At 37.9% G+C, this 18850-nt stretch overlaps 1 protein-coding gene across 1 annotated transcript in view; it reads left to right on the top strand.

Moving 5' to 3' along the window:
* Nucleotides 1-18850, top strand: part of LOC106930121 (ERC protein 2) — a 154656-nt gene that overhangs the window by 35312 nt on the left and 100494 nt on the right. Inside the window, exons 9-10 of the mRNA XM_088007322.1 lie at nucleotides 11495-11632; nucleotides 16604-16792. Coding sequence (XP_087863448.1) covers nucleotides 11495-11632; nucleotides 16604-16792 — 327 coding nt within the window. The remainder of the gene's footprint in view (nucleotides 1-11494; nucleotides 11633-16603; nucleotides 16793-18850) is intronic.

Raw genomic sequence — 18850 nt, forward strand, 5'->3', positions numbered from 1 at the left:
AAGAATATGTATAATCTATACTGAAAAACAAGACACTAAGTATTTTCTAAGGTTGCGTTTGTGTGACAAAGTAGAAATAAAAATAGGAAAATCTAAAACATGAAATGTCTGGAAAATTTAGACAATCCAAGGATTAACTCTAAAATGTATTTCTAGAGTCGGGGATTTTGTCCTTTTTATGTCTTAATTAAAAGTCTTGAGTTAGTTTACACTACTTATTTTTATTTATTTTTTTGTTACCAGCACAAAGTACCTTGTAAAAATATCCATATTCCTCAAATGCTTCACACTTTGCCACATTACAACCACAAACTTTATATTTTTTTGGATTGATGTCATGGATCTGTACAATCTATCAAAAAGCAATGGTGCTGCTTAAGATGGTAATACTGGGAGAAGGAGGCTTAAACTGGGGCAGTTCACATTCCAGGAGGACAAACATTAGAATCCGGAAGGTTGGACAAAGGTTGTGTTAGTTACCAAAAAACAATGGTTGAAAACTTTAAGATTATGTGGTGCTTTATGATGGACATTTTCATAAAATCCAAATGAAAGACATTAAAGCTTCTGTTTGTAGCGAGACAAAATGTAAAGAAATTTAAGGGGTATAAACACTATAGTCAATATGTGATAATATCCACATTTTTGGACTGAAGACACAGAAAACAGAAAAACATAAGCACAATGATGTCCAGGCATGGGTGGTGTAATACCACAGAGACTGTTTAGCTGCAGTATGTATCCCTCATTAGTTAGCTATGCTGAGTCCAAGGAGAATATGAGGAATACATCTTCCCTTTCCAGATGTTATTTGGACAGTCACCGCTGCTTATTGCATACTTTCATGATGTCATTGCTGTAGTTTGAGACACAGGTTGATCCTAATAGTAAGAGGCTCAATATGACTGAAAATAATGAAGAAATTGTCTTTTTGTGAGCACATTGGTCTTATGTATCACAACACAGAACAGTGGGGGCTCTGTTCAAGCCCTTGGTCAATGAGACCATGTCCAATGCATAATGATGCATTTATTTGTTTATTTTTTCCATTTGCATTTCTTCTTTCCCCTCCCTTTGGCTACGGGGTTAGGGTTGTGTTGTGTGCATAGCCGGTTGTGGTGTGGTTTTGGCATACATGTGTTATTCATGTTCAAACATTGTGGTCATTGCGATCCATATTCATGCTTTTAGAAAGGCTTTCTGTGTGCGTAGAAGTATAATATGCCCACTATCATGTTCCTACCCATAGCAGCCTCAGACAGAAAGATTTGATTGCGTCTGCTTGGACTGCATGCTTGAGTGTTTGTGTGTCCATGTGGAAGGATCCCCTGTCCACACAGGGCTCTCCCATTTATAATGTGCGGTGAGTCTCCTCTGGCTTTTTTAGGCCTTTTAGGGAACCACCCTCTGTTTTGGTGTTGGCCTCTGCAAGACTCTTGCAGTACTAACTATGGTCTGCTGTCATTGCTGCCTTCTTGAAAAAGTTGTGGCACAACAACTTAAATATTTCCTAAAGTAAAACAATATATTGGGCATCTTTCAGTCTGGTTTTCTTGAAATGCATTGAACTGAAACTGTTGTACTTAAAGTGTCATTCTCTTGGCAGCTGATTCAGGAGATTACAGAGTCTTAGTTTTGTTGGATCTTACCTCTGCCTTTGAGACAGTCGATCATGTCATCTTGATAAATAGACTCAAATGCTGTGGATTTACTGGTGTTGCCTTACAATGATTCACATCCTACCTTTCAGACAGATCATCCAGGGTCTACATTAATCAAATAATGTCTGACTCATCAGATCTGTCATACGGTGTACCCCAGGGATCTGTTCTTGGCCCAATCCTGTTTCTCCTGTATAACAACAGAATTGTGCCATAATTTAAACAGCATTCACATCCTACCTTTCAAACAGATCATCCGATTATATGCTATTTTAATTGTGTCATTTATCATTTATATTATGACAACATACAGTTTTATTGCTCTTTTAAACCATCTGATTTTTTAAGTTCGTCAAGTCTAAGTGATTGCTTGGTTGAGATTAAGAACAAGAACAACTCAACTTGTTGTTGCCATGTGCAGTTATATGCCACTGTATATAAACATTATTTACCCTGAGAATTTATATCCATCCTTGTACAGTCTTAGTCATTTCAAGCTTACTATTTCTAACATATTATAGCCCACATGAATCTACATAGATGCATAAATCTAAGGGTCCTGAACATACATCGAAATTAGGGTTAATCAATGCACAAACAAGACGTTTTCTGGACATTTTTGTGATATATCTGTCTTTATGTTAAGATTTATCATTTTTTACAACCTAAAGGGATTTAGATGTCTAACAATACCAAAATACTGCTACATAAAAAAACTGCCATATATATTTGAGCTACACACATCTGTTGACTGATGCAAAGGTGTTCCAGGTAGAAGATTGTTTCACAGCTGTTGCTCAGACTAAAAAAAACAAAACAAAAACGTTTTAGATGTCTCTTTACTGTACTTTTTATGCGCTAGTGAGTGCACGCGCTAAGTCTTGATAGATTTGCGATGAGGCCACCATTGCCTTTCATCCTAATGGATACCAGCTGACCAATCACTGCCCAGAGACATGGCCACAGATAAGGCTATTGGAGCTGGGGAAATTCTAGCAAACTGCCTGCGAGAAGGACCTCCTCTGCTCCTGCCCTCCCCCACCCACCTCATTGCAGCTATCAGCAATCAGCCTGGGTTAATAGTGAGAGCCCAAGGCTGGTTGATTGAAGCCAGGCTACACATCCGTCAAGACAAAACTCCGTGTTGGGTCACATTTGAGACTCGAGCCGTTCACGTTCAACTTCTGGCCTGATCAAAACGTGCACACTTCACCTCAGAAGGCGAGATGTGTTTCGTGACTTTTTAGAAGATGAAGGACTGAAAGCTAATGGCAGTCCTGATGATACCGCACCATCAGTCAAGCAGGCCAGTTAACTTTTTGGCAGTCCAGTATTTCATGCCTAAAGATCTGAGAAAAGCACTTAAAACTAAAATTCTCAGTGGAAAGCGAGTCTCTGTTTGACTCTTGAACTCTGAGTTAAACTGTATGACTAAATGCTTTATTACACTTGTCTCACCAGATCACTGTAAATTGGACCTGGGTCAGAAGTTACAAACAGCTGTTGTGGTCCTCACCAGGTGGCCACACTTTTAAATTTTGTTCTTTGTTGCCATCATTCTCTGTGCCTGCAGAGGGGGGAAAAAAAAAAGAGTTAATGCTAATGGTGCTGGAAGGAGAGGACTAAAGCGCCATTGTAATTACCCAGCAATCATTGCAGCATTCCGCAGCTGGGGTGGTTCAGAGATATAGTCTTGAACCTAAAGAGCCTGGACGTTGATCAACTTCTTGGACGAAGGTGGACACACACTTCCTCACGTATACGACCGAGGTTGCACAATTGCATTGCATCTTTCTTTTTAAACAGCTCTTTCTCTAAATCTGTTTGTTTTGCTCTGCCAAGAGAAACGACTGTGAAAATTAGATTCTTGTCTCCATGATCCTATATGTGTGCACATGTGTGCATTCATAGTCAATTGATATGTATGAATGCAGTGGAGTGTTTCTGTTGAAATTGCCTTCTGGAAGCAGGAATGTGTGTGGGGAGAGGGGAGGCTGTCTACCTGTCAAACGTGTCAGAGCTGTGTGCTGCTCCCAGCCTGACACTTGTGATAATAATCACACTGACTGATTAAAATATGTGGCTTTTCAACAATGTATGTACAAAAAAGCCATAAATTATAATAAACTTTCAGAAGAAGACTGCAAACATGCTTGTTCTGTTTGAATTGGTACTGAGCATGAAGGTTTCATGTATATACGGGTTTTTCTTGGACTTCTATAGTTTTAATCTAAATATAACTAGCCACAAGTGTATTTTATTATCCATATGTTTCGTTATGGACCACCGTCAAATAACATAGTCAGATTCTAGTGTTTTCTTTAAATACTTGTTTAAAACAAAGAAAAAAAAAGCATGACTATAGTAAGACTTTAACGAAGTAAAATTTCTCTAAAAGCTATGCTATGTAGGTGACAGGATAATATTTATTGTTGGCATATAATTGGTCTGGAAAGACTGTCAATGATGAACAAGAAACTTTTACTCAAACACTCTGCTAATAATTGCAGCACTCTCATAGGGGGTTACTGAGTCCCTGCTGCGGAAATTACATTAGTTACGATAAAACCAGATGCATTTCAAATGTTAACATTCACATATTAACTATGTTTGTACGGCCTTCGTTTCGCTTTTCAGTTCATTGTTTTCAATTGTAAAATGTCTCACCATAAAGTGACATATCTGGCAATTCTGTTCCAATTTCTTATGTATTGTTTGACATCATCACTATTTTTCTAAAGCAATGAAGGCTTTGCAATTCAGGTTGTAAATATCTTATGCTGTTGAACAAATACAAACTGGTTGTTTTTACTGTCAGAAACGGTAGTACCTTTACAATAAATTACATGTTGCCTTTATCATTTTGTGTTTGATGTTGTCCTGTCTACTTTTGTGCATTTTTGTCTGCGTGTGTGCTCGTATACAAAGGAGAGCTCATGTGCTGCCGATGAACAAGTGGCATCTTTACATTTTGTGGAGTAGTACATGTTCGATCAGTGAGGAAAAGACATAAAAAATGTTTAGAGCTGTGAGACTTTTCATTTTCACAAATTGACTTTTCTGTTGGGAAAGGTAACACTTTGTCTGGATTCAGGCAAATATTTTATTACAATTTTGTCTGCTACATGTAATGTAAACACAATTGTAAACAATAACTTATGTGATCTTACAAAATCAGTTCCCAGGATATATGTGATTTTTTTTTTCATTTGTAGTCAAATCCACAGTTTGATCATCGTGGTGCATACTTTTGATTTGTTCTCTCTACTCTTCCAGTGAGGAGTTTATTAGGTTTAGCTGATGTTCTGAGTCAGATTTAGTGTGCAGAGAGTTTTAATGTAAAAACCTACACAAGAAAAAGAATATAAACCTGATATGCAATTCTGATTGTTTGACATGACTGAAACCAGGTCATGTCCCTTCAAATACACATAAATCACTATATAAATTCAAAATAATTAAATCTAAATTAAAACAGACATTATCAAAGCCAATGGCAACTAACTGCCACATGGAGGCACCCTCTTACACTGTATAATAGTGCTAGGGTTTAGTTCAAGTTTTCTTTCTCAGGTGGAGATAAGTTGAAAGACACAGGCCGAATTAAGTGGAACCCCAGCTTTCTTGCATTTAAAGTCGTTTTTGTCCCTGCCCTTTAGGACAAAACAGTGTCTGAGATTTTTATGAATCAAGTCTCTTTGATCACAAGTGATGGAAACAACATGCGCATGTCTGGGCTGGCCTTTAAACAGATGTTTTATTTCAAGCGGCAGAGCATTATTGTCAATATTTGGCCTTTCAATCAGTTTTTACTGACTATGACCTAGATTTCTCCTGGGGAATACATACTGAATTACTGCATATTGTTGAGTTTGCGGTTATTGTCCCTCTGTGTATTCAAGTGCCCACTAACATAAAGGTCAGCGCCAGAATCTATGGATTTTACTGCTGTCCCTAACATATTTTTAGAGGTGATGACAAGCAAGTTACTTTCCTGCAACTATGACCAATTATTGTTTGAGGTTTTTATTGGTCCAAAAGAGTTTTAAAAAGACAAAATATTGTATACTTATTGCGGTCATTCTCCATCCTGGCCTCCTTTTTGTTTTACCGAAAATGATTCGCTTGGCAGCAGCAGAGTTCTGCTTTTTTGTTTGGATGGCAGACAGAAGGGTCGAACGAGTTTGTGGTTCTGCTCAGGGAACAGCCCGGTTTTAGACTACACTTCTGTTTTTTTTTTTGTTTTTTTGTATTTTTTTTTTTGCAAGACACAGGGCCTGATATCTCCCAAACTCGTATTATAACTCGGCATGTGCTAATCATGATAGTTGTAGAGACCACAAAAGGAATAAAGACTCCTAATGGAGTTGTAATCCATTGAAGAAAGCATTGAAATGTTTTACTGGGAATTGTTAACTTTATACCCATGTGTTTCAGATGTTATTTGAGATGTTTAGTATTTATTGTTGAAACATAAATACAAAATTTCTCTGTTTTCACATTGGTGACAATACCATGTGATACCGTTTATCTCAGAGCTGCTTCTTAATAAAAACAAGTCACTTTGCACGTGTAAAATTATCTTTTTTACTTTATCATTTAAAATATGTTGATTAATGTCACATTTATGCCAGACACGTCATTCATTTCCTCCACAATACCCAAAATGCAAAGAAGGACTTGACATATTCATAAGTAAATCTATTCAGTTCAGTTGTCACAACAAACATTAGCACCATGAACTAAACCACCAAATGTCCAGGTCTCACAAATACAAAGTAGAGAAATGGCCACAACAGAGAAGACAAAACATAAAATTAGAGAAGAGTTAGTTCACTCTTACAAGGCATATTCCCAGATCAGCTCCACTTCTGCCCTTTCTACCAACATTCACACCAACATTGACTTTCCATTTCACACAACCAACTAAACTTTTTTTAATGTGTATTTAGCTATCGCATATAATTTTATTTCTCTTGATAGGTAGTTTTCATAAATTATACAACTGAACATTTATAAAAATGATCACATTTTAATTGTATCCATCTTATTCCTTAATCAGGGAAACATTACGTGAATTTTGCTGACAAGTTCCAGCTTAAACATTTTTACATAGCCTGATTCAGAGCAGCTACTGGTTTAAATCACATGGGAATATTGACATTTAGATCTTAAACGGCATATGAAATACTGGAGGTTGCACTATAGCGTCATACAAGTCTTTTGTTTTTTTTTCTTTTTCAAAGTTGGAGGGATGAACAGAAGACATAAAGACTAATTATGTATATCAGTATGTTTAACATTTCCAACTGCACTAGTGCACCCAAGTTACAAATATAATTTTATTTGGTGTTTATCTGGATGTTATGCGTTTTAAATTGCTTAGACCAGATTAGTTTAGGATCTGACTATTTGTAAGTTGCACTTCCCTGTTCCAGCTTTAGAAATTAGTCTGGACTTTAAAGACCTGGATGTTCTGCACAAATAAATTATTACCATTGACAAAGGGATGCAACTACATTTATTGTTGTTTCGGAAACCTAAAATCATTACAGAACTGCTCTGAGTAGCATTCCTTCCCATTTTCAGGAGCCAATATTTCCGGTCCTGTGGTCAGTTGTAGCCCACAATGATGTGAGGATTTTGCTCTTCTGTGAGCTTAAGTTTACAAGAGAAAACATTACACCCAGCTTCTAAGGTCTTTTTTGTGAATTTGATTCCAAAGGCACAATAATTATTATTCCTTGTGTGTTAATAACCAATGAAAATATTTTATTCATGACAGAAATAAACTAATTTGCCTTTCAGCACATAAAAACCAGCTGAAGTAACAGGTTAAGTCTTTTTTATTCATTTTCTATACCCACTTAACCTTGCAGGGTCCGTATCTAACAGTGGTCATTGGGGCATCACAGAGAGAAACAGCCCTGCATGCATACACTCAGAAGTAAAGGCAGGTCAACTGAATACTCTAAACTGAGTCCTATTTTATTTATTATTTTTTTGACCAAGGAAGGAAGCTGGAGTGTGATGATTGTAACCGACAAAAATGATGATCTTAGTGTTTTTATTAAGTTTATAATTAGTTTTTGTCACTATTTTCTTTGTTTCTGTAACCAAGTTATTCTGTATTGACTTATTTCATGTTCCCCTGTGTACTCTTCATCGCCTCCTGTGCCACCTTCTCTCAGTCTGTCTTCTTTTCCCTCCACTCACACCTGCAGTCAGTTAGCTCATCACAGCCCAGGTCTTTTGCTCCACATTCACCTCCCCAGCATTTAAGCTGCTCACGCTCAATCACTCCAAACCGGTTTCCTGTACTTCTCCTCAACTTCCCTGCGTTTCCTGTCTGGCCTTGTTTTGGATTACTTTTTGTTTGATTCTGGCTTCCTGCATTTTTGTAAGATCCGCTTTTTAAAATTTTTTTTAATTAAATTTTGCAACTCAGTCTGACGACTCCTGCCAGCTGCATTTGGGTCCTAACCACAAACACCATGACAGAACACAAATGTACTATGTTCTAAAATAAGAGAAAAGACAAAATCACTTATGCCCTCCCAAATCTTCATATCAACAGGGGATTACTGATCTTTTTTTCCCACAAAGTAGGGTTCTGCCCATAGTTCCAAAGGAAGAAACTTTTTATGCTGTTGCATACAGCATAAAACATTTTGATAATATTTCCACTGTTCAATATGTGGAAAAAGTTTTAAGATAGTTTCTTTAGTTACAACATACCTGCACACTAAAACACAAAGCAAGGTCCATAATAAAAGGGTTAGTTTGGTGTGGAGTTGCCTGACTGCTTTGCACACATCCCTCAACCTGAGACATTTTAGAGAGGAAACTGTGAACTACACCATCTGACCCAACATCAGTACGTAATCTCACAGATGCAGTTGAAGAAGAGCAGTATTCAACAGCATCAGATGGTGTTCTGCTCATTCCAACAGAGGAGTAGAGCACCATTAGGTGACACAGGTTACTTTTTCTCACTTTTTTAATCCTAATCTCAATAACTTGTTCTACAAAATATTGTGATATAACATTTAATCTGTCCTTTGTTTCTCACAAATCTGCTTATAGCATTGCAAAAATAAGAGTCAACGTCTACTCTGTTCCATGAACTCAAAGAAATTATGGAAATGTATTAGTTGTTCTTGTATATTATCCATGCCAAGTGCAATTTCAAGGCCAGTTGAAGGCAACTGAAGATCATCACTTGTGCTTTAAGAAGAACCTGGTCCTGTCTTATCGGCCTGTTTGATAAAGTTATAGGAGTCAAAACACTGAGTCTGTAAACCCTTAGGGAGCTGTGTGCTTGTGTGGGGGATGACTGAGACTCACGTCATGTTTCCTCTGTGGGTTACACATTCATGAGACAGACGATCCACACTACAGTTCCTCGTCTAAAACTGCTTATCGTAGGTGGTCTGCTCCAGTGGGAGGTGGGGTTGGTTGACATATGGTACACTCTTTGGTGATAAAGTCCTTTAAATGCACACACAAGGAAGAAAAAAGAGAGGAAAAAAAAACATAAATCCAGTCCAAGGAAGCTTCGTGGACTGAGAGATAAAATGAATGACTGGTGTTTTGATAAAAGTAAGAAAAAGTAATCACAAAGCTACCCTGCTTCTTGCCCGTCAACTAAATGAATTTAATCTCAGCTAGGTTCCTTGAATTGTAACAGAATTTCATTCCCCGTTTCCCACATCCTTTGATTCACATGGCTCTTTTTCATGCAGAGGCGTGAACTTTAAGCCACATTTAATGCTTTTCTGCACAATTTCACTGAGCGCCAAAGTGACAAAGCTAAATATTTTATTGAGGAGTTACTATTTTGTGCACCAGGCCAAAGCAAACTAAATGCTGGTGAAGAATGTAATCATTAATCTAAAGACCAAGGGCAACATGCTCAATTTGATCTAAAATTGGCCTCTGCTACCCACAAGAAGATAGATAAATGGTGTGCATGAGTGCATGTGTAAAAACAAGCTCTGTCAGCTTCTGGACTATCACAACCAGAGGCCAGAGGAAAACATTTTGTTTGTTTTAATGCTCTTGGAGCATGTGACAGAGCAAGTCTTTTTCTTTTTTTTTTCATTCTTGACCAATGCTTCTCACAGTGAAGTTCAGTGTAAGGTTGCTTAACTTTGATGCACGGTTAATCCAGTAAAGTCAGAAGAGAGCTACCACTTTACTTCAAAAGAATGAAAACATGAAAGAATCTCAAAGGAAATCCTTTTTCTCACAATGTCCACCATCTAAAATGCCCCTGGTAATTGCAAATTACTGGGAATTTTATCGGATTGTGGTAGTGTGAAGCTTTCCCATCATTCCCTACAGGCTTTTATGTAGCTATCAGTTGTGTACCAGCCTACCATAGCCTTTAACTTGGTTGTTTAATGATTGCCATTAACATATCAAGATCTGCCAAGGGGTGCTGGCAGCTTTTCCCACCCCTCATACTGCTTTCTCTGCATTGCCAAAATAAAGATGGCTCCTCTAAATCTTCACGTGGCCCTTCAGGGAGTAGAGAACATGAAGGTCTCTGGTGTAATTGGATTTATGTGCAAAATCGCTGTGAAAATTTGGACTTTATCTGTCTATGTACCCATGACTGGAATGCATCCTCCTGATAGGCCATTTTTTCCACTGTTGCAGTAAAATTCACTTCTCTTGATGGAGTTGAATTAAAGTTATTTAATATTAAATAACTACATATCACAGTATTTTCATTCACAGTGCCTTTTTTTAAATTAGGTCCTGATCTTAGAGTTTTTTGGTGGTGAGTTCATGGTCCTTTTTTGTCTGAAGGAAACTTGGCTGGATACAACTTTGTGTTGGTGTACAAATGTCACAAAAACTGCTTTTCTGTTTATTTGTTTTCATTTAGAAAATATAACATTTCAAAATTCAAATCAATGTGTCTTCACTGAAACAATGATTGGCAACAAGTAAGTCCCCTTATCACCATGACCTATCAGCAGATGTCTTGTCCCTTTGAAAGAAATTTGTAGACCTTGCCAGCCTCATTGCATGGCCCTGTCTCCTACTCCACTTGCATCTGTTAGCATTTTGTTTCATATAGCTTGGAGCTCTCCATGTGCTCCTGTGTGTGTGTGTTGGTGTGTGCGTGTGTGTGTTTGCATTCTGTGTACCAGATGTGCATCAGATAAAGACTGTCGAATGGCACAACTGGCTATTACACCATCACCGCTTTAGCAACATGGGATTAGCCACAGAAATGAAGATGTAGAGACAGACAGCGCTGGGAGTGAACAGGGCATATTTAACTTTTAACGAAAACCCAAGAAACTGAGACCGAAATTAATACTGGAGAGTTTGTTTTAAAGTGACATTGTGAGTGTGAGTCGGGCATAAGAAACAAAACTCCAAGCAAAATTATGTTGAAAAGAGAAATGATGATACAGCTACTAATTTGACAACGTAGTTGAAAAAAGATGGAAAAAACACATTAAGATGTCTATTGATGTGTAATTAATTTAAAAAAAATATTTCTATGCATTTTTTTTGTATTAGAGTTGTGTGTCGATTTCTGAAGTTTGTAAGGACTTTTTTGTTAAATATTGTGAGAATATAAGCATACTCAGTTTTTCTTCAACGCATCATTCCATAATGAAGAAAATTACAGTGGGAATTCATCTTTTCACTGGGATAGTTGTCATTCTTCTTGTGGTTCCATATGTTTTGTTGCTTGGTTTGTTATAAAAGTAGTTTCTCATGACTCATTTAATCTCAGTGACTGTTGCTATTTTTTATATTAACATATCTTTTCCTTTGTTCCTCTGTCATTGTCCTTCTCTCTCCAGATTGAGAACCTGTTGGAGCAGTTAAAAGATAAGGACAAACAGCTGGTTGGATTGAGAGAAAGGGTTCAGGGGCTTCAGACTGACTCAAGTAACACAGACACAGCTCTGGCCACTCTGGAAGAAGCTTTATCAGAAAAGGTACGAGGAAAACGGGGTGAATGGCTGGGGCAGTGCTGTGCTAATGCATTTCTCTTGTTGTATGACTGTAAAGTCACACTTCAGTTTTAGGAAGTTTGGGATAGCTTGGGTTTGTTGAAGTGACGTTTTGTGGAATAATAATTTCCTTTTTGGACGATGTTGGCGACGGTGAGAAGAGTTCAGGTTCGATTCCAGCTCAGTCCGCCTCTGTCGTTGTGTCCTTGTGCAAGATTCCACCAGAAGGTGTGTCAAGCTGTTTGATTTAAGCATCTCGCATGCTGAGTTAAGTGAATATTTTTAATTGTCAGACGTAGTGATATTACTATGTCAATATGCGATATTCAATTTTTAAGATTGTTTCACAAACAGGACATGTGAAACATACTGTATGGTACGTGAAAGCTGCAAGGCCCATTTCTATGACTTGTGTACCGGCGTTACAGTACAAAGATGGGAAAGTTGTGGTAATACATTTTAACGCAAGGTTTCCCGAACAAAATGTTTTGTTCTGGTCAGCCAATCTTGCAGTTATGCTGATAAAATAGTATAACAAGCACACAGTTACATGTGTCTGTTTGCACAATAGATTGTATTGAATTAAAATTCTTTGTGCAGAATAAATGCCACAGGATTTAAGGTGAAGCAAACAAGCTACACCACATGATGGATGAAAGAATGAATAGGGGAGCTGACTGTCTCTTGTAAACATTCCTGTATTTGTTTGCTGGCAATTTGGGTGAGCAGCTGGTCTTCATAAAGCCTTACCTCAACAGGAGGGAGTCACTTTTTACCAAGTGAAACCCATTTGATTTTACACTATCCCAAAGCAGACACACTGTAAAGCAACTTGAGCAAATAATTGTCCTTATTAATATTTTCTTTCTTGTCATCACAACTTGATGAATTCATTTTTAGATTTGTAATAATGATTACAGAGTGCCTCCCATTACTATTTGAGCTGCAGCTGAACATGGGATGGATTTGATGTTACTCTGTTCTGACTATGATCTAGCAGATGTCACATCCCAGTCTTGAAATAATTAAACTTTGCCTTGAACTGACTGGCTTGATGTCAGAATGACTCCATTCTTCTTAGCTATGTTGCACATTTTTCATACTAGCATCTACAAAGGATTGGTTTTGTACTTCAAGCTATAACTGGTTTCCATTTCCACATTTGGTCTCCAAGCTAAAAGATGGTTCCTGGTGTAATTTTTTTTTTCCCAGGAAGACTTGCAAAAAGACACATGTAAAAACCCAATCAATAAGGTTGCTTACTAATTGATACCTTTTTTGTGTACTTTTTGGTAGTTGTGTCAGCAATTTATTCTCTTATGTACTTTGTCCATATGTACATTGATGAATAGAGATATTCCAAAAGAGCTTCCCACAACAGAATCTAAAACGATTCTAACAGTGTACTGATTTATTATTTGGATACAAATAACACATGTGATTTTCATATTTAAATAAAGCCTAAGTCTTAGTGTTATTTTCTGTGTATTGCAGAGCTTTTATTACCCTTCCATTTTGCCACATTACAACAACCTTCCCTGCATTTAACTACAAATCCTTGTGTGGTAGACCAATACAAAGTACCACTTAATTGTAAAGTGAACAAAAAAGGAAACATGGTTATAAAAATGTAGTGTGTATCCATCCCGTTTTAATGTTAAAAGTTTTACATCTTTATCCTTCCACCTCATAGTTGCAAGCTTTGTGTTGGTTTGTTTTATAAAAATCCAATAAAATACAGTGAACGTTGTGGCTAAATATGAACAAGCCCTATTTTGCAAAGCACTGTACTTTACAGTATGCTTATGCTACGTAACCTAGCTGCGGTGGGAAACAAACAACAACAAAAGCTCTCCCTCAAATGATAAATTTGTAATAAAAAGAATTTTGGTTGATTGTGTTTGTATGTGGAGTTTTATTAAATCATGCTATTTTACATTTGGATCAAATAAGTCAAGAGTCTGTGCTTTACCAACAGAAATAAGCTATTAAAATACAGTTACCCAGCATGTGTTTGTTTATGTACAGAAAGGATACAAAGACCAATGACAAATGTGTTTCCACTTAAAGTGATTTTTTTATCACCTAAAATTTGTTTGTGTTGCAGATGGACTTTGAAATGAATAGCATAATGGTGCAATAAACAGTAAATCCCTGCTCTGCATCGGCCCATCTGCTTACCCAGAAACCACTTCACATGCGTCCTACGTACAATTCAGCTGTGACGACGAGAACTTTGGCGAGCTTTTCAGAGTTTGTGGTCAGCGCAGGGTGTGTGTAATGTGTTTACAAGGGCGAGTGTGTGTGTGTTGCTAATCACAAACTCTGTCACAAACCTGGTCTTGGAGTCAGTCGCTGCCCACAGCTCTGTGGTTCTAATTAACAGGCTGGGGCATTGTGTTTATAGCTAGCCTTACTCGTTAGTTTGTGTGTTTTGTTCGCGTCTGTCTGTGATGTTGCGTTTGTGATTTCTCTTGTTCTTATATAGGGTCCAAAGTAAGGCACCTCGCTGAGGCATGTTATATTAACACACACTGCCCTCTTTTACTAACCCCTCAATTATCCAGACATATATAATACAGTGGGTAAAACAGCCAGGACTTCTAAGTCAAGTGATCTCCATTACTACCCAGACTCCATTGCTGCAACATGCCAGGTCTAGTTAGGATATATCTGTCCAATTACCAAGATTCAAAGCTGCCAATCATGCAATGGTGCCTCATGGTTAGCTTCATTGCCAAGATTTAGATCTAAAAGAACACCTTAGTAATTTCCCTAAGGTAAACAGATAAACACACACCTTAACAACTTGGCTCTTGATACACACTCAGCATACTTAGGCACTTGCTTATAGTCCTGCAGCTGACTATGATTACAGAACACCCGTTGCTTTTCATCAGCAGACGGTGTGAAGTTGTTTGGTGTTATCTGCAGCACTGTCCAGGTCTTTTACAATATCTTGTCCTACTGCTCCACTTGGCTCTGATCACCTCATGTGGCTGCTGCTATTTATGGTTGTATTATTTATGATTGGCACTTGTTAGATTTTCATTGGCCTTGATATCAAGAGTTTATTGCTGTTCCTCTAGGGGAGGGGTGTCGAACTCAATTTCACCAAGGGCCACTTCAGCATATTGGCCCCCCTCAACGGGCCACATTGACGGTACAAATCAGGAGTGCATCCCTGCTAAAACACACCCCAGACAAAAGGTTGACTTCCCTCATTCAGGTCTGTAGAGGCTTATAATGAGTCAATGGTCCAGGTGTGTTAGAGAAGGAATCCATCTAAAGTTGCAGATGGTAGCTCTGGAAAACTAGACTTGGGCACCATTAGCATAAATGTATAAAAATACAATGTTAAAAATAAATTAAACACCACCTCATATTGTTAAATAACTGATTTTATGTATTGAAGTTTAAAATATTACATTTGAGTTTCCATGGATGTAAAATTACTGCTCAGTTTAAAAATTACAATATTTAAATCAGTGTTTAAATGTAAGCAAACAAATAATAAAAACAAGTCACATGGGCAGATATGATAGACTTTACGCAAAGATTTAGTCTCAGAGGCAACTGAAATCAATTAATTTAAAAAATCCTTTTTGAATATCATCTCATGGACTCTGAACTAAATGCGTCTTTCTGACCGGGAGCTGACAGCGTGTTGAAGAGTTATGGACCGGACGCGTTGGAGCGTCTGGTTAGGAAGCGCATTACAAACCTTTGGTTGAAATGGAGCGTTAAATTCAAGTCTCCATTACAGACCAGAGAAAATTAAAGAGAATGCAACATTGTGCTAATCCATTTGAGGAGCCGGCAGTTTATCTTGAGGAAATAAATGACGATGCAAAAGTTAATTAGACTGTAACATGCGCAGTGCGCTGCTCAACCACTGCGGACGCGGCTACGCCGCTGCGAAGACTTAAAAACCGCTGGAAGTAACTCATCCAGCGGCTTTAACAAATGGCGCTGTAGACGTAACATCTGTCCGTTTCGGAGAAGCGAAACCACGCAAAAAAAAGAAAAAAAAAATCCTGATAAAGGGGCACACCGGACCGCACAGGGTAAAACACTCACAGAGTTCAGTTGGTCTGTTTGGATCAGACAGATCCAACTGACTGATGAATTAGCGCAGATTTTTCTGCAGATGGGAACCAGGAGGAAGTTGTTCAGACCCCAGTGGGTGAAGCGATGCTAATTTAAGTGAAGTCGCTTAATTTAATTTATTAAAAGTTATTGGGGCTTCAGTCAGTGTTTTTTGTCACTAAGAGAATATATTTATCTGTTTAATTTGTGATGGGATCTGGATTCACGGTGAATATTAACTAAACCGCATAAAATGCGACTGAATAGCCGATGTTAACATGATTGTAATTTCACGGATAAAAATAGTACATGACCGATTTTTTTTAATTTATTTTTTTATGTTGTCGGTCAAGATAACGTCTAGCGCGACCTGCCCCCCTGACACCAACTCACACACATCTTCATTCACAGTCTTACTTGTAAATCGATTTTTCTTTTCTTGGACGTTTTGATGTTAGCTTGTTGATGTCTCAGTTTTATTCGCTGGGAAAATCAATAAGCAGCTTGAGGTGACTCTGCTGCTCTCTAGTGGCGAGAGGCCGTAATGTTTGGCTGGTAACAATCGGAATGCATTGTGGGAGATGTAGTTTGTAGTCAATTCGTGCTCAAAACCTATTTTAAGTCAAGCATCGGCCTATAAAATGCTGGGGCGGGCCACATCAAATGACATGTCGGGCCACATGTGGCCCGTGGGCCTTGAGTTTGACACATGTGCTATAGGGTTAGGGATGCGGTTAGGACACTAGATGGATACTGGATGCAAAAAATAGCATCTATGTTCTCACTTTAGATTGATGCTTTGATGCACAGAATAAGTCACTTGAAGAGATTTTCTGACAATATTAACTTTTTTTCTTACCACTCTAGGAGCGAGTGATTGAGAACCTCCGAGACCAGAAGGAACGAGAAGAAAGGGTGAGGCTTGAAGAGATGGGCCAGATGAGGAGAGAGAACCAGGAACTGAAGGAAAAATTGGCTGCTCTGCAACCCCCAAAGCTGCCTCAGAGCCAGGTCACTAACTCCGTCTTAATCCAGAACCAGAGGCCTGATGGGGAGGTCAGTGCACAGTGACTCTAATGCGCTGTCTTCTGAAACTATGTTGTCGTAGATAAAATCTGATTGTAATATAAGCAAATTAAAAAAACCTAATTTATTTCTGATTCAAACTAAAGAGAAAACTCATCTATAATTTCAACATACACAAGCCGGTTCTTTTTACGTGCGAGTTAGAAAGCACCATACTACCAAGATGGTAGTAGAGCGCCCAGATGTAGGAAGTGTGACATCATGTGAGGACTATCTATTGAGTTCATACACTTCACAGTACATGAACATCCTTTTCAGTAGGCCAAATTTTTGTCATGAAAATTTTAGATGATCTTAGTTAACCCTCATTCAGACCCCACATTTTTTTACTCTATGTGGTCTGGCAGGGTTGCACCTACCCCATGTGAGCTTTAACAAGTTTTTCTTTTTGTGGTTTAGGAAATTGACGGTCTGATGGGACAACCCACTTGCTTCCCCACAGTCCAATCATGAATTTTTCTGCGCTCCTCCTGAGTGTTGAATTAAGACTGTGGAAGGGTTAATATTCTATTAGTTGGAAAAAAAACTGATATTGGGTTTTGACTAACTACAAAGCATTATCAAATTTAATAAAAAAAAAATCTTTAGATATACCAATGTGTGATATAAATTTCTACCATGTGTGTTTCCCTTTTTTAATTGCATTAATGGAGTAAATTAACTTCTTGAAATTACTCTATTTTATGACATGGACCTGTGTGTGTGTGTTAACCACGGCCAGTTAATGTTACTTGTTTTATCCCTTATTCTGTGTGGTCTACAGACACACAGCTCAGTATTTACACAGCTTACTTCCACAGTATTACTAATTGCATCGTCTTACCTCCCTGTGAGCATCCACAAGGCTATTGGTAGTTCTCTAGAAGAAAAGCCCGCTAGTACTATGTCTCCTCAAATGAAGGAATGAATTAAAAGCATCTGATTTATAGACATAAAGAATCCCTGTTTCCCTGTTTTAAAGTCATGTTTTTTTTTCTCTTTTTTTTCCCCCTCCTAAGCTTACAAGCCTAGACAGAGTCTGGTCCTGGCAGAATTTACGAGAATGTTTTTATCCTCTTTTTTTATGCCCATAAAAATGGTACACACATCTCGTTGTTGTGAAATGATACCTTGCTGGATGTTGATGAGGCACCACATGAAAGCGGCAGCCGCTCAGCTACTCTGTACCGAACAGATACACATTCTGACAGAAGTTCTGCCATAATTTGACTATTATGTATGCTTCGCAGCAATCAGACCTGTTATGTAAACTTGCAGAGCTTCAAAAAAGCAAATGTTGTCTGCATATTTTTTTATGTTTGTGTGGCAAGGGTTTTTTTTCTCTGCTTGTGCATACATGTCGACACAAAAAACAGCTGTGTGTTTGTGTGCGTGTGTGTATGCAGGTATTTGTGTTTATCTTTTCAAGTGTTTTGATCTTGTTGCTGTGCAGTGACCTGGGAGAAGCTCTACCACTCTATTGATCACAAAACAACTGGCTTTCAGTACAAATTTTGGCCTTCCTATTCATAATGCCAGGCAAGATAGAGTCAGATGTTGCGAAATCACTCATTTAAAGCCATAATAAATGCCACACGTTGCACACAGCCATGGGAATATCTCAGTACAGTTGTGAACATACAAAGTTAATTCAGCTTAAACAGGATGTTTAGAAATAGATTAAATACAGAGGAGAAAATTCAACATCCTGTCCAACATCTGGTACATGCAGTTGTGACACTTATTGAATAAATCAAGAGATCAAACAAAATGCAGCACTTCCTGATACAATTTGATTTTCATTTGGTGTTAATATGACCTCTCCACATGCACCATTTGAATTGGTATGTCATCCAAATGATGCTTCAAAAAAGCATCATTTGCTTTTTTGAAGCTATTATATTCTGGTTAGAATAGAATAGAATAGAATAAAGAATAAATTGGGACTTTCCCAGTTGGTGCTTATTAAAATGCCATTCTGATTTGTTGCAGCCAGTCTTGCTGCTTGGAAAACAGAAGAAAAGTCTGCATGTTTGTTTATAATTCAAG

This window comes from Poecilia mexicana, unplaced genomic scaffold (genome assembly GCF_051168715.1).
Source record: "Poecilia mexicana isolate PSO_F unplaced genomic scaffold, ASM5116871v1 scaffold_7, whole genome shotgun sequence".
Lineage (NCBI taxonomy): Eukaryota > Metazoa > Chordata > Actinopteri > Cyprinodontiformes > Poeciliidae > Poecilia > Poecilia mexicana.